We start from the raw sequence: 15,068 nt of genomic DNA on the forward strand, positions 1-15,068 counted from the left end.
TAGCCTCCTGTAGTCTGTGTGCGGCTTGGGACGGGCCGGAGCCCCCAACCAGCCCCTTGCCTTGTGCCCCAGCTTTGCAACCAGGTTCATGCTTCTCCCAGGACCAAGATTTCAGTGCCCGGTGCTGCAATGTGCCACATTGCTGCCAGCTTCATCCACTGCGGCCAGCGTGGTCCTGGTTTGAGCCTCCACCTGTTCCTGTCCAAAGCCGCTCATTTATTGGTGTGCTGGGAGGTGTTTGCGTGCCTTGTGCCCTCGCCAGCTCCCCATAGCTTCCCCCTGACCGCCAGGAAGGTGCCTTGGGGACCTTGCCGCCGGGAACAGGGTGGCTGTGCCGGGGCAGGATGGCTCCTGGTCCTGCATGCCACCTGCCCGGTGTGCAGTGGGGCTGGCACTGAGCTCAGCTGGGCAGGGGGCTGGCTGCCCACCTGCAGGGACCTGTGGGCTGGACCGTGTGGTGCCAGACCCCCCCGGCTGCACAGCGGCACACACTGTACCGGTGCGAGGGGCCCGGGACAAGGTGGGTGGTGGGGCACCCCCTCGGGTACCCCTCGCTGACAGCCCAGCTCTCGTCTGGCAGCCGTGGGATGGCAGAGCACCTGGGAGAGGAGGGGTCCTGCCCTGCCTGTGATGGGGTCTTGGGGGGGGGGGAGATGGTACCCAGGTGGTACCAGCTGTAAATGGGAATGGGATCAAAAGCTACGTCAGGGCCAAGGGCAAGCCAGGAACTGCAGAGCCTGTGCCGGCTGTGCTGCTGCCACCGGGGCTGGGGGAGGCTGGTCCAGCCAAGGAGAGACATGGACCGTGGCAGGGAGCCTGGCAGAGCCGGGGGCAGCCCCTGCCACGGACCCTGCCTGCCCCGTGCCTCGGATGGGGCAGCCCTTGGCACCACAGTGTGAGTCTAGCCGGGGTGGTGGATATGTAGGCAAAGAGCCTTCGCTGAGGGACGGCAGGCAGGGATGCTGAGGGGTTGGGGGCTGCCCTGCAGTTCCGAGGCAGTTGGGGCTGCAGCTGGTGTCAGTTGGGGCTGCCACCGGTGTCAGTTGGGGCTGGTGCTGGTGTCGGTTGGGACTGGTGCTGGTGTCGGTTGGTGCTGGTGTCGGTTGGGCTGTGGACGGTGGCTGGAGGCTGCTGGAGGGCTGAGGGGTGCCACAGGGTGGGGGAGCAGTAGGGCCGGGCAGGATTGGGGCAGGCTGGGTGGCAATGGGGCCAAGGACAGGAGGGGTGATGAGGCCAAGGATGGGGCAGGCTGGGGGGCTATGGAGCCGGTGGGGGCGATGGGGCTGGCAGCTCTCTGTGAGGCTGCAGCGTGCAGAGGGAAGGCTGAGGGCAGTGGTGGGGGGTGGCAAGGGGAGTGTGGAGGGGTTGGGGTGGGGGGTCTGCACAGCCCCTGGCTGAGTGGGGCTTTACCTGCCCCCTCTCCCGCTGGCCCAGGTGCTGGGGAGCTGCGGCCGAGCCTGGTGCCCGTGGGATGTCGGCCACGCCAGACGAGCGGCATGGCTTCCTGGAGAGCTTCACCACGCTGCTGCTGCGGGTCCGGCCGGACAAGTGGAACAAGTTTATGGGCAGCGAGGAGGCTATGGCCGTGCTGGACGAGTTCTTCAGGCAGCAGGACGTGCTGGAGCTGGTTCTGGGGCTGAACCCTGCCGGGCAGCTCTCACCGACCACCTGCTTCCCACCCACCCTCAGGGGCAAGGGTGTCTACTTCGTGAAGAAGAAGAGGGAGAACATCACCCTGGAGAACTGCCAGAGCGAGCTGCTGGTGGGAGACATCAGCCCCTCGCCTGTGGAGCAGCTCATCACCGTGGTGGAGGAGGTGAGTTGCCCACACGGGCGGGCAGCGGGTGCAGGCTTGGGGCAAGTGGGACGAGCCAAGCTCCCTGCGCACACCGCTGCTGCCTGGACACCCGCTGCGGGCTGCTGTAGCCAGAACTTTAGGTGGGCACAAAAAGAAACTAAATTAAATTAATAGAAGAAAAATTGCTCCAGGCGCTGGCCCTGGCCTCGCGGTGGCTCCTGGCCGCCTGCCCCGCTGTGCTCGTGGGCTGCCTGAGCCCCACCAGGACACAGAGCTGGGTGAAGGTCACAAGCCCACTTTTCTCCCAGGCCCCAGCTGGATCGCTTCCTCCCTGTGGTTTTAAAAACTCAGCGTAATTCCCCCTTCTCCGTGCCCCACAGCTGGGAAATGTCTGAGTGGATTTTTCTGAAACTTCTGATAAATATTCCCGCTCAGAGGCCTGCCAGCCCAGAGCACCCAAAAGCTGAGTCAGGTCCCAGGAGCCCCTGCAATTCCTCCTCCTCAATGTCAGGGGCTTTTGCTCATGCACCAGCCTCTGACCCCACTGGGTGCACTCACTGCTCTGCTCCCAGCACTTCCCAACACATGAGGGTGGGAAACCCACCAGAGGGTGACAGGACTCCTGGTCACGCTGCTGAGAAAAACATCAGCAAAACCCATCAGCGGCTGCCAGAGCTGTGGCCGGGCTGAGACCATGCTTGGATGGGCAGCAAGAGGGGACGCTGTGCAAACCAGCACGGCTGCATGCTGCCCTTTGCAAGGGGAGAGCTCGACCGAGCGCCCAGCTGAGCCCTCTCCTCCAGGTCATGTCTCCCCTGCTCCTGAGCAAGGAGAACATGGCGGGCTGGCCTGGGGTGGTGGTGGAGGACATCATGCGACAAGTCCACCGGCTGAAGAACGAGATGTTCGTGATGGGCGGGAAGATCCAGGGGAAGCCGCTGCTGCCGCTGCCTGAGCACCTGGACGGCCAGGATGGCTCCAGCACTGTCCTGGAATGGTGGGTGCTGCCGGTACTGCTCGGTGCCAGCGAAGCCTGGCAGGGGCCCAGGGCAGCATGAGTCCCTCTGGGAGGGACAGGAGCTGGGACACTGGCTTGGTCCCTGAGCATCCCTGGACACAGCCACCCCTCAGCAGCAGAGCACCTTCAAGAGGCTCGTACAGGCTGCTGTGCTGACAGAGTTGGCAACAAACAGGCGTGTGGGGCTCCCCCCCGTGCGTTTCAGGGCCAGTCCCGGTGCTGGAGCATAACCCAGCTGCCTTTCAGCCTGGCAGGGCCCGTGGACATTTCAGTGCTGCACGCCATCGAGACCATCATCATTGAGTGGTCCCACCAGATCAGAGACATCCTGAGCAAGGACTCGGCACAGCCGCTGCTGGAGGGGCTGCACCCCCTGCCCAGGACCGAGTTCGAGTTCTGGCACACCCGGATGAGCAACCTGCAGTGCATCAATGACCAGGTACCGCCTCACCCGTGAGCGGCCGGCAGCCCTGTGTCCCTGGTGCTGAGCTCCCAGCGCTGAGCCCGCCGCCTCTCCCCTGCCAGCTGCTCTCACCCCGAGTGACGGCACTGGCTGAGATACTGGAGAAGGCCAACAGCTGCTACTGGCCAGCGCTCCAGAGCATGTTCAGGGACGTCAGTGCTGGTAAGCCCCTGGGTGATGTGGTGGGCAGCTGCCTCTCGCCTCTCCGGTGAGGCTTCCCCATCCCCAATGTGGAGTTTCTCCCCTGACCCAGGCCTGGAGGAAGCCAAGGATGTCAGCCTCCACCTGCAACCGCTTCGGATCCTGCTGGAAGAGATGGAGCAAGCGGATTACTCCCAGGTAAGCTGCGTGTGGCAAAATAACCAGGCACTGCCTGGCTTCATTATCCAGGTAGATGCAGCAACACTGAGCCCCAGAGGCTGCTTGTGGGTGTGGATCCACCCCGGCTCTGCCCGACCCTCGTTAGCACGGCCACGGCCCCGCGCTAACGGGGCTCTGCTCCCACAGCTGCAGCCCTACATGGACAGGGCACTGTGCACCGTCCGCCTCCTCCGGGCTCACTGCCAGTACTACAGCTCGCCTGCCCGCACCATCGTCGTCCTGCAGGAGATCTGCAACCTCCTCATTGAGATGGTAGAGCCCCGGGGCCGGCGCCGGCTCCAGCGGGACAGGGGTAGGGCAGCACCGAGCCAACACCGTCTCCTCCCGCTGCCCCACTGTGGGACCCTTGGCAGGAGGGGTGACACGGGGCAGGCATGGGGAGCCCAGCTGGGATGACGTAGAGACGCCCCAACCAAGGGATCAGCAAAGCCCCTATGTAGGGCTGGAGGGGGTTTGGGGCAGGTGTGGGCTGCAGGTGATCGCCAGAGAGCCCATGGGGCCGGTGGGTAGATGGGGGCAGGAGGAGCCCCGCGCGCTCCCTTCTGCCGACAGCCCCTGCCTGCATCTGTCTGTCCTAGACCCGTAACTTCCTGAGCCCAGAGGACGTGATGAAGGGGCTGCAAGGGGAAACCGAAGAGGCCTTAGGAGGAATCAGACTGAGCATTTCCACCATAGAGAAGCTCTTCCAGTCCTACAGCACTTACTGCTCCGACCTGATGCCCACGTTGTTCCCGGTGGGTGCCAGCGATGGTGTGGGTCCGACTGGCCCCATCCACCCCACCTCTGTTTGCTGATGGCCCCTCTCTGCTTCCAGGAGGAGCCGCAGCTCTGGGATTTCCCCCCTTCCCTCGTCTTCAGGAGAATGGACTCCTTCTTGCACAGGCTCAAGACCATTGAGGTGACAGCACAGCATTTTGGGGCACGGCACCAGGCCCGTGTGGGCTCCCCGTGCCCTGGGGATGCTGGGGTGGTCCCCTGAGAGCAGCACAGGAGCAAACTCCGCTCCAGCCCCAGGGTGGGCTGGGGCTGCCTGCACAGGCAAGGAGTGGAGGGCAGGTGGGAGCCCAGCAGTGATGCATTGCTGGGAGCGCAGCGGCATCATCCCCAGCAGGACACCAGTGCCCCCGCACCCCTGGGGCTGGATGGGTACCCCCAGCCAGGTCACAAAGTGCCCTCTGGGAAGGATGCTCCTCGGGAGTGGTGAACTCGCAGGATGCAGCCCTGTGCCTGCTGCAGCTCCTGCACCCGCAGCACTGGGGCTCAGGGAGCTGAGGTTTTCTGCTGAGAGGAGCCGGGTGAGATGATCGTCTGTGCTTGCCAGGAGCTGTACCAGACAGCTATCGAGTTTCTGAAGCTGGAGAAGGCAGAGCTGGGAGGAGTGAGAGGAAATATCCTTGGGAGCCAGGTGTTTCAGATCTACGAGGAGGTGTCCGAACTCATCAAGAGTTTTGCTGATTGCAAATATGATCCCTTAGATCCTGCAGAAGAGGTGAGTGACTGCTGGTATGGAAGTGTAAGCATCTGCTAAATGAAAAAAAAAAAGCACTTGCCAGAACACGCTGGAAGACCTGTGTCTAAAACTGTCCCATGGCAGCACGCATGCTTGCGCTGGAGCAGGTCATGGGGTTCCTGGCTGTCTGGGTTCAGCGAATCCTTTGGGAAGGATTTGCGAAGGAAGTGCAGAGGCTGTGCCAGCTTAAATCATTTTGGTCTTACTGGCAGAAATTGGACAAAGACTTTGCAGAGTTCCAGAAGAAGATTCAGGATGCAGACAGGCGGCTGGCCACCATCTTCTGCCAAGGCTTTAATGACTGCAACTGCCTGGCATCTGCTGTGAAGGTACATGTGCCCCCCCTGGCTCGACGGGTCCTGGCCTTGGGCACAGGGCATCCTTGCCTGAGTGCCAGAGGCTGGTAGCAGGCACGTTGCCTGCAGCCCAGCATGCTGCACCTGCGCTTGGGAGTGGCTGTGGGGCTGTCACTGGGCAGTTCCAGTGATGCTCTGGAGCACAGAAGCCAACACCTCTTTCTCCTGCAGTTGGTGCACATGTTTGCCTCCCTGTTGGAGCGACCTTTGATAAAGGCTGAGGTTTCCCCCCATTACTCAGCCCTGCTGGGAATGTTTAAGGCTGAGCTGGAGAACGTGAAGGCGCTGTATGATGCCCAGACCGCTTCCCCGCCACTGCACAGGGGCGGCCCGGCCATCAACAAAAACATGCCGCCAGTGGCCGGGCAGCTGAAGTGGGCTCTGGAGCTGCAGCAGCGGCTGGAGGGGCCACACAGGGACTTGTTTGCCATCAGCCACCCGTACGTGCAGGTCACCCTGTCACCCCACAGGGATGCGGGCCAGCAGCCGGGGCAGGATCTGGCCCGGTGTGTGTCTCCTCCCGTGCCCTACTGCAGCCGCTGCTTCTTTATCATGACCTTGACAGTGTGATGGTCAGTGCTGAAGCTAAACTGGTATCTGGGAAGTACAAAGAAATGATGGGACTGCTGCAAGGTTACCGCAAGAAGGTCTACGAGGAGTGGGTGCATGGAGCTGGCCGGGACTGCCACTTCAGCCTGGAGCAGCCCTTGATCCTGAGGGACCCTGGCTCTTCCCTCCTCAGCGTGAACTTCAGCAAAGAGGTCGGTGCTGGCGCAGGCAGCCAGCTTGGTGCAGGGGAATGCCAGCAATCCCTCACCTGAATGTAAATCTGACTTTCTCAGAGGCTGTGGTGGGACATTTTGGGTTTTACTAACAAGCCTTTTCTCCGGTCATTGTGTCTCACAGCTCGTCACTGTTCTGCGGGAGGTGAAGTACTTGAACTTCCAGCAGCAGAAGGATATCCCAGGCAACGCTGAGAGCCTCTTTGCTCAAAATGAGACTTTCCAAAAGTTTGTGGACAACCTGGATCTTATCGTTGGCTGGTACAATGAGGCAGGTTGCAAAGGGGAGACAACCTGACTGCTTTTCCATGCCCTGAGCACTGGCCAGGCTGAGACTGGCTGGGGACCCCCCAGGGGAGAGGCTCTTATGAATCAGATCCTGGAAGGCTGGCAGAGTTGGGGTACAGCAGGCACTTCACCAGCACCCTGGGTCCCTGCTCGTCCCATGGCTGAGCCAAGCTGCTGCTGCTGCCACCACACCGGCCTGCTTCTGTCCCCCAAGCTCCATGTTGGTGGGGTGGGGACCCCATTCCTTTGTAAAACCAGTGCCCTAGCAAGCGCGTCTCAGGTGGAGCAGGGTCCCTCCGCTGCCTGCAGCGCTCACCCGCGGATGCGTTGGCTCCCCAGGTGAAGCAGAGGCCGCTGCCGGTGGAGTTCCCGCTGGTGGCAGGGGAGCTGGAGGCCGTGGACAGCCAGCTGGCCAGCGCGGAGCACACCCTGTTTTGGCACCATGAAGGTACAAACCCACCCGTGGCAGCCCAAGGCCAGAGATCCTCTTTGTTCCTTTCGGGGGGGGTCCCTGGTCCCCAGCACCGTCCTGCCTCCCACCCGGCGGCTGCCCTTGGGTCCCCACAGCCATGACACCCGACACACAGACCCCGGCCCTGCAGGCATGGGTGGGTGAGGCGGGGGGCCGGACGGTGTGCCCCCGCCATGGTGAATAGCCCCAAAGCGCCCCGACCACAGCTTGCTGCCTTGGAGGCATCTGTGTAACCTGTCAAGCTTGGATGTGTGTTTTCCTCCCAGGTGTCATGGAGTACATCCGAGAGATGAGAGAGATCTTGTATGACTTACAAACCAGGGTCCAGAAAGCAAAATTAAACTTGGAAAATATCACCCAACTGATGGAGGTAGCTTTTGCTGGTGTTTTATGAGAGCCTTCCCGGGAAGCCTCCTGCAGGAATTTACCCTTCCCCAGCACAGTGGAGCAGCCCTGTTTTCTTCTCCCTGCAGGAGTGCTCAGCTGCTCCCTTGTTTGAAAGGAAGGACAACAAGGAGGCAGCGCTCCTGGACTTGGATGGGAAAGCAAACACCTTAACCAAGCGCTATGCTGCCATTAGGGACGCAGGTGTAAAGATCCAGGAGATGGTGGAGGTGAGACACATCCCAGGACGCTTCAGTCAGAGTTGGTTTAACAAGGAGTATGTCCAGCACTCGTGTGCTGCGATGCTCTGAACCCCGTGGTGTCCCCTGCTCTGTAACTGTGAGCTGTGAACTTAAACCTGGGGTGCAATCCTGTGGTCTCTGCTGAGACAAGGCTCCAGTGAAAGACCATTGAACACCTCACACGGATTCCAGAAATCTGCTCCCTGCTCGGGTGAGGTCTTGGCTGCAGCTTCTGGTGTGGTACAGCTGGGGGAAAGGGAAGGATGCAGGATCCGTGCAACAGCCAGGCAGGACAAACCCCCAGGGGCAATGAGAGAGGGCTCACTCACAGTGTTAGGAGCTGGTACATTTGCTGGATACTTATTGACAAATACTAATTGTTTTTTCCTGCTTGCAGGAGAATGCAGATCTGCTTAAGGCTGACAAGTCATCGCAGATATGGCTGGACTACGTGGGATACATAGATAGAATCGTGCTGGACGGACTTTTCAGACTTGTCCACAAATCTCTGCAGCTGCTGCTCACCAACATGGCCCCTGATGTAGGTCCAGGTTTGCCCTGCGGCGTGGTGCCCCTGTTTTCCCGATGCTCGGGATGTCCCACCACTCGCTGTTATTTTCTTCAGGCATTTGTTTACTGGCCAAACATGCCCGTCCCAGTGCTCCCTGGTGCACCCGGGCAGCAAGGTGCCGGTGCCAAGGTGCCAAGGTGCCAGAGGTGCCGGTGTCCCCCTTGTCCTCTCTGTGGGGGGACTGCAGGGCTGGGGTCCGGAGGGGACGTGGGATGTGAAGCACCATGCGGGGCGCTGACCTTTTTCAGGCCAACGTGGCCCCATTGTTTGAGGTGCGCATGGAGCTGTGCGACGGCAGAGTGCGGTACCATCCCTCGCTGGAGGCGAGAGATGACAACAGCTTCTTGGAGCTGATGGAAAGCCTGCTCAGCGATACCTACGCATCCGCGGCATGCGTGCCTCGGCTGCTGGAGGGGAAGCTGAGCTACAAGGTCAGTCCATGGCGGGCGGCACCTCCTGGCTAAGCTGGAGGTGGTGAGGATGCCCAGTCGCCCCAGCTGGTCCTCAAGAGCTCTGCCTGTCCCTTCAGACCACCCTGGAAGAGCAGGCAGATCTCAGCAGGATGCGGGACGAGGTGGTATCACTGGTGGTCAGTGCCATGGCAGAAGGTGAGGAGTACAGCGCTGGCTTTGAGGAGCAAGCCCACCTGTGGCTGGAGGACCCTGGGGAGTTCCTGCAGCGCTTCCTCACCTTGGGCAGTGCCCCCGGCCCCGAGGAGCCGGAGTCACGGCCGGGGGAGCCCCCAGCTCACGGGACCCCGTCCCTCCAACTTTTTCAGCAGGAGGTATGGGGAGGGTGCCTGGGGACACGCTGGGCGCCCAGGAGGACACCGGGCACCTGGGGAGGTGCCGGCTACGGGCTGTGACCAGATCTCGTCCTCAGATTGACGCGTGCGAGGCGCTGTGCGAGGAGGTGTCAGAGTTCGCAAACACGGAGGTGTTTGGGGGGTGGCTGCAGAGCGACTGCCGTCCCTTCAAGCAGGCGCTGCTGGGTGCCGTCAGGCGCCGGGGTCTGACGCTCCGGCAGCACCTTGCCAGCCACGTCACCACCAGGTAGGGGCCCAGCGAGCCCCAGCGTGGGGATGGAGCACTGCTGTTGACCGGAGCCTGGCTGGGCTGTGGCAAAGGCACCACTGTGTGGCAGGACAGGGCTGGCCCCTGAGGGACGGAGCCGTGAAGGTGCTGGGCATCCCCGCGGGGCAAGTCCCCGGGGGGCTGTGTCCTGCAGAGCAAGCATGGGGGTGGCTGTGAGCCCTGATGGGGACACCCGGTGAGCGCCGCCACCTTCTTCCCAGTCTCCAGGAGCTGGCGGATTTCATCCAAGAGGCAAATGCCGGCTTGAGTAAACCTCTGGAGGAAGGAGACTATGACGGGCTGGTGGGGGTGATGGGGCACCTGATGAGGGTCAAGGAGAGGCAGGCAGCGACCGACAGCATGTTTGAGCCCCTGAAGGAGACCATCGCCCTGCTCAGCACTTATGGAGAGGAGATGCCGGAGGAGATCCACCTGCAGCTTCACGTGAGCTGCTCGGGGTGCAGGGGGCCGGGCACGGGCTCCCTGGGGCCAGGCTGTCGACACCACGCGGTGCTCACTGCAGGACCTGCCCGAGCGCTGGGACAGCACCAAGAAGCTCTGCCTGCGCGTCAAGCATAACGCAGCACCCCTGCAAGCCAACGAGGTCAACATCATCCGCAGGAAGTGCCAGCAGTTCGAGGTGCCTGCCCTGGGGCTTGGGGGCAAGCAAGCAGCTTCTCAGCAGCTTCGGGAAGACCCCGCTGCTCTCCCCGCTGCCAGCTCCTGGCTGCCCTTCCTGAGCCCCGTCGTCCCCACGCAGGTCCGGCAGCACACCTTCCGGGAGAGGTTCCGGGAAAAAGCCCCTTTTTCGTACACTGACCCAGATCCCTACAAGTCCTTGGACAAGGTAAGGAAGGGGAGGATGCCAGGGCCGCTGCTCTCCCCACTGGCCCTGCCTGGCCTCCCCTGGCCCTGTGCACAAGATGCTGCTACACAGGGGGGGCTGGGGAGGGACAGCTGCTCTGGCTCCTGCTCTGGCTCCAGCTCTGGCTCCCAGCCTAATGGGGAGGGTCTGGCCCTGCGGCAGCGACTCTCCTGTCCCCACCGCGCTGCAGTGGGGATGGAGCCATCGCTGGGGTAGGAGACGTGTCCCTGGCACACGGTTCCCGGCTGAGTCCTTTTCTTTTTCTCCGGCCAGCAACAGAAGAGCATCGCCGCCATGGAGAGCGACATGGCAGCCCTGTCCAAGTCAGCTGGGCTCTTCGAAGTGTCAGTCCCAAAATATAAACAGCTCAAAGCATGCCACAGGGAGGTGCGCTTGCTGAAGGAGCTCTGGGACATGATCGTCCTGGTAGGTGCCACGGTCTGTAAGCCAGGATGATGGGAAGGGCAGGAGGAGGCAGGAGCACGGGGATGTGCAGAACAGGCTTCTGGGATGTGCTGGGCTGGTCCTCACAGTTTTGAAGTTCCTGAGGCTGTGACGAGCTGCCCAGCATCTGCAGACGGTGGCTGCTGGTAGCTGTCTGCAGTCCAGTGCAGTGACTGAGAGCCCTGGGCTCGGTGCTGGCCCCTGCAGGAGCCCCTGATGCCCAATGCTGCCTCCAGGCAAGGGCTTGACAGCAGACTGCTGTTGGCAGGCACGGGCACCCAGCATGGGCACCCTGCACCAGCTGGGCATTGCCAGCCAAAGGTACAAAGTTGTTGTAGCTCCTTCGAGAGTCTCACTGCCATAAGAGGTGGGATGAGACACGGGGCTGGTTGTCACAGCATTAGAGCAGGTCTGCTGGTGTGGGGGCTGCGCACCCCAACAGGGGTGCATTGGGTGTGCAGGTGCTGGGTATGTTGCTCTTCATCCTGGGCAGGAATGCTCCTGCTAATGACATGTCCTGTGAAAATGTATTCCTGAATTCAGGTTAACACGAACATTGACGACTGGAAGACCACCAGGTGGAAGGATATCAATGTTGAGCAGATGGATATCGATTGTAAGAAATTTGCTAAAGACATTCGGAGCTTGGATAAGGAGATGAGAAGCTGGGATGCGTTCACAGGGCTGGACAACAGCGTGAAGAACATGATAACGTCCCTGCGTGCCATGAACGAGCTGCAGAACCCTGCCATCAGGGACCGGCACTGGCAGGAGCTCATGCAGGCAACCAAGGTATTCCCAGCCCTCCCGCCCTTCCCTGGCTCCAACCCCTGGCCTGGGAGGCTCCTGAGATTTGCATCCATCAGGGGAAGCATGCAATCTGTTTTAAAAGCTGGCCATACACAAATATTTGCGTAGGGTCTTTAAACGTGGATGTTAATGAGCTCATTTGGGTGAGCTGCTGGGCTCCCTCTCCATGGAGGGGAGTCCATGCCCTGATGGTGCCGGTTTTGCTCCAGGTGAACTTCACCATGTCCGAGGATACAACCCTTACAGATCTTCTGCAGCTGAACCTGCACAAGTTCGAGGATGAGGTTCGCGGCATCGTGGACAAAGCCATGAAAGAGTCAGGGATGGAGAAGGTAAACGGGGCTTGGCTCCTGCCCTGCTTTGCTGAGAGCCCTGTTCCAGTGCAGCTCTGTGGCTGTTAGCGCTCGTGTTCCTGCTCCTGGGGGCTGGAGTCCACCCAGCGTGTGGCACCCATGTTGCTCGTGCCCCGGAGGAGGTGTTCCTGTCACTGCCTTGCCTTTCCACAGCGTCTGGGACTTGGCACCACAGAGTCCAGCTCATTTCTCATGCCCCATCTGCAGGTGCTGAACGCCCTGGATGCTACCTGGGCAACAATGAGGTTCGAGCACGAGCCCCACACCAGGACTGGCATCATGCTGCTCAAGTCAGATGAAGTGCTCATCGAGACGCTGGAGGACAACCAAGTGCAGCTGCAGAACCTGATGACCTCCAAATACCTAGCCTTCTTCCTTCAGGAGGTGTCAGGCTGGCAGCAGAAGCTGTCGACCACTGACTCCGTTATTAGCATCTGGTTTGAGGTGCAGAGGACATGGAGTCACCTGGAAAGCATCTTCATCGGCTCCGAAGACATCCGCAGTCAACTGCCGGAGGACTCAAAGCATTTTGATGCTATCGATCAAGATTTCAAAGTGAGAAGCCTGTCCCTCGCTGGGCCCCAAGAGCTCGCTGCTGGCTCAGGTAGAGCTGAAGCATTTTTCCTCTTGCAGGAATTAATGGCCGATGCGGTAAAAACTCCCAATGTGATTGAAGCTACAAACAAGCCTGGTCTCTATGACAAGCTAGAAGCATTGCAGAAAAGGTGAGGTTTGTGTTGTCCTGATGAAGCGTTACAGAGAGGCCTCCACCGGCTGGCCTAGGGCCAAAGGAGGAGTTTGATTTCTCCAAAGTGGCGTCTGTTTCAACATGACAAGGACTTAGCAAAGGGTAAAAACTAACATGTGAGGGGGTTAACTGCAGGTTTTTTCCTTTGTTTCTGTTAGATTGGTGCTCTGTGAGAAGGCTCTGGCTGAATACCTAGAGACGAAAAGACTGGCTTTTCCCAGATTCTACTTTGTTTCCTCTGCAGACCTGCTTGATATTTTGTCTAATGGGAATGAGCCAGTTGAGGTATGGGTTGTGTGTAAAGCATGGAGGCAAGTCCTGTGCCTCTTGCATGCTAACTTGTTATAGCAGTTTTAAAATATTTTTCATCTGAACGGACAGAACACCATCCCTAGTACCCCCCTTCTCAGGGATGCAGCACCCTGAGAACCGTGCAGGATTTAATCCAAGCAGTGATTACACCTCTGGATGGACCATGGCACAGCGGTCCCTGACCTCTGCCGTGCCTCTGTTCTCAGGTGTCCCGTCATCTCCCGAAGCTGTTCGACAGTCTGGCTAAACTGAAGTTCAAGATGAGTCCGGACAAAAAGCCCCTGAAGGTTGGCCTGGGGATGTTCAGTAGGGACGAGGAGTACGTGCCCCTCAACGCAGACTGTGACTTGTCTGGCCAGGTCAGCTGAGCTTCATGGAGCCTCCGCTTGCAGGGTGGGCAGGTTCAGGACGGGGATGAGCCTTTTGCTTGCTATGTGCTAGCAGCCTGGCAGCAGTTTTAAAATGTAATCACGAAGCCTTTCAGTCAAAAAAAACCGCAGAAATGGAATCTGCATTACGGGTGTAGAACAGCGCTGCGGCAGCATCAGTCATATAAACCCACTCCAGGCGCGCAGCCCCTCAGGCAGTCGCAGTGTGTTTTTCCTCTCTTTGTTGTTCACCCTCAGACCATGCGCCATAAACTGCCATGGGAAGCGCCCTGCGGGGCCGCGTACCGGGGTCTTCCACGCAGCTTGTTACGACGCGCAGGGAGAAGCTTGCCGCGCAGAGCAGCAGGGAGCCGCTTGCACGCTGCCAAGGGGTCGTGCAGCCAGACTGGACACAGGCTAGGAACTGCACACTCAGGGTTTGCTGGATGTGACCCTCTAGGTCGAGGTTTGGCTGAACCGAGTGCTGGCGAGCATGCGCTCCACCCTGCAGTGCCTGATCCCCGAGGCCGTGGTGACCTACGAGGAGAAGCCGCGGGAGCAGTGGGTGTTCGACTACCCGGCACAGGTGGGATCCGGGAGCCAAGGTCCGAGAGGAGGAGCAAGCAGAGAGCCCAGGGAGGTGCAGGCGCCTGCCCTGAGCCTTCGCGGGCAAGGTGTATTTCCCTTTATGGCCATGTTTTGTCCCTGTGGTTTGCTGCAGGTTGCTCTGACGTGCACCCAGATCTGGTGGACCACAGAAGTCGGCATTGCCTTTTCAAGGCTGGAGGAAGGCTATGAGAATGCAATGAAGGATTACAACAAAAAGCAGGTTGGCATCCCTTGGGCCTGACCTCGAGCTGTCCTGCAGCCCCTCTCTGTTCTGAACAGGCGAAGTCCAGTCCAGGGGGTCACAGGGAGATGGGCAAAGTATGATGTCATTCTTCTGTTCATCATCTCTTTCCTTCCTCAGATTACTCAGCTAAATGCACTAATTTCACTACTCATTGGAAACCTAACTGCCAGAGACAGGATGAAGATCATGACAATCTGTACCATTGATGTCCACGCCAGGGATGTTGTGGCCAAAATGATCCTTGCGAAGGTATTCGTTACAAGAGGATATTTTTACTGCTTTGTTTCTTGGCACTTCTGAGCATGGTTTTTCCTGTTATTTTATTACTTTCCAATATTTTCAAAGTATCCTGATTGTGTGAGGAAACCACACATGAGGTGTTAGGGGTGCACGGGAGCTGGGGAGGTGACAGCATGGCCAGGATCAGATAAGGCCAGGCTGGATCTTGTGCAACACCAGATCAAGGAGCAGTTTTGCTTGCTCCTGCCATGCTTGGTGGGAGCCGGGACCCTTGGTGCAGGGCTGTGCACCGAGTTGGCAGGCATGGGGCAGGCTGGGCCACGTGGAGGGATGGTCCTCACCCACCCGGGCATTGCACTGGGACCTGTTTGCACGCTCTCCTCGTGTATGGAGGTGACAAACAGTCCTGACGTGTGTTTGGGAGCTCGCTATGCCCGTGGGTCAGGGTGGGCAGCACCGGCGCCTGCCTGCCCTCCGCAACTGGCTGCTCCGCAGGTGGAGAGTGCCCAGGCGTTCACCTGGCAGTCGCAGCTCCGGCACCGCTGGGACGAGGGGAGGAGGCACTGCTATGCCAACATCTGCGACGCTCAGCTCCAGTACTCCTACGAGTACCTGGGCAACACCCCCCGGCTGGTCATCACCCCTCTGACAGATCGGTAGGGGCTCGGCTCCCTGCACCTCCCGCTGCCCACGCCAATGACGCGGGCTCCGTGGCTGTGCCACGCTGCTGGCGCTGC

General features: G+C 59.9%; 1 protein-coding gene across 1 annotated transcript in view; it reads left to right on the forward strand.

The window, feature by feature from the left end:
* Position 1: 1 nt before the first annotated feature.
* The window catches only part of DNAH17 (dynein axonemal heavy chain 17), a 40,026-nt gene continuing 24,959 nt past the window's right edge, over positions 2 to 15,068 (forward strand). Inside the window, 35 exon segments of the mRNA XM_041123355.1 lie at positions 2 to 84; positions 1,435 to 1,816; positions 2,602 to 2,795; positions 3,063 to 3,255; positions 3,342 to 3,441; positions 3,533 to 3,618; positions 3,787 to 3,912; positions 4,239 to 4,394; positions 4,475 to 4,558; positions 4,982 to 5,149; positions 5,383 to 5,499; positions 5,698 to 5,966; positions 6,092 to 6,287; positions 6,433 to 6,579; positions 6,936 to 7,044; positions 7,335 to 7,438; positions 7,542 to 7,682; positions 8,092 to 8,235; positions 8,514 to 8,696; positions 8,795 to 9,049; positions 9,148 to 9,317; positions 9,560 to 9,782; positions 9,862 to 9,978; positions 10,099 to 10,185; positions 10,477 to 10,629; positions 11,191 to 11,439; positions 11,667 to 11,789; positions 12,018 to 12,365; positions 12,444 to 12,535; positions 12,717 to 12,843; positions 13,077 to 13,229; positions 13,699 to 13,824; positions 13,960 to 14,067; positions 14,209 to 14,340; positions 14,827 to 14,987. Coding sequence (XP_040979289.1) covers positions 1,472 to 1,816; positions 2,602 to 2,795; positions 3,063 to 3,255; positions 3,342 to 3,441; positions 3,533 to 3,618; positions 3,787 to 3,912; positions 4,239 to 4,394; positions 4,475 to 4,558; positions 4,982 to 5,149; positions 5,383 to 5,499; positions 5,698 to 5,966; positions 6,092 to 6,287; positions 6,433 to 6,579; positions 6,936 to 7,044; positions 7,335 to 7,438; positions 7,542 to 7,682; positions 8,092 to 8,235; positions 8,514 to 8,696; positions 8,795 to 9,049; positions 9,148 to 9,317; positions 9,560 to 9,782; positions 9,862 to 9,978; positions 10,099 to 10,185; positions 10,477 to 10,629; positions 11,191 to 11,439; positions 11,667 to 11,789; positions 12,018 to 12,365; positions 12,444 to 12,535; positions 12,717 to 12,843; positions 13,077 to 13,229; positions 13,699 to 13,824; positions 13,960 to 14,067; positions 14,209 to 14,340; positions 14,827 to 14,987 — 5,486 coding nt within the window. The 5' untranslated portion in view covers positions 2 to 84; positions 1,435 to 1,471.

This window comes from Aquila chrysaetos, chromosome 5 (assembly GCF_900496995.4).
Source record: "Aquila chrysaetos chrysaetos chromosome 5, bAquChr1.4, whole genome shotgun sequence".
Classification (NCBI taxonomy): domain Eukaryota; kingdom Metazoa; phylum Chordata; class Aves; order Accipitriformes; family Accipitridae; genus Aquila; species Aquila chrysaetos.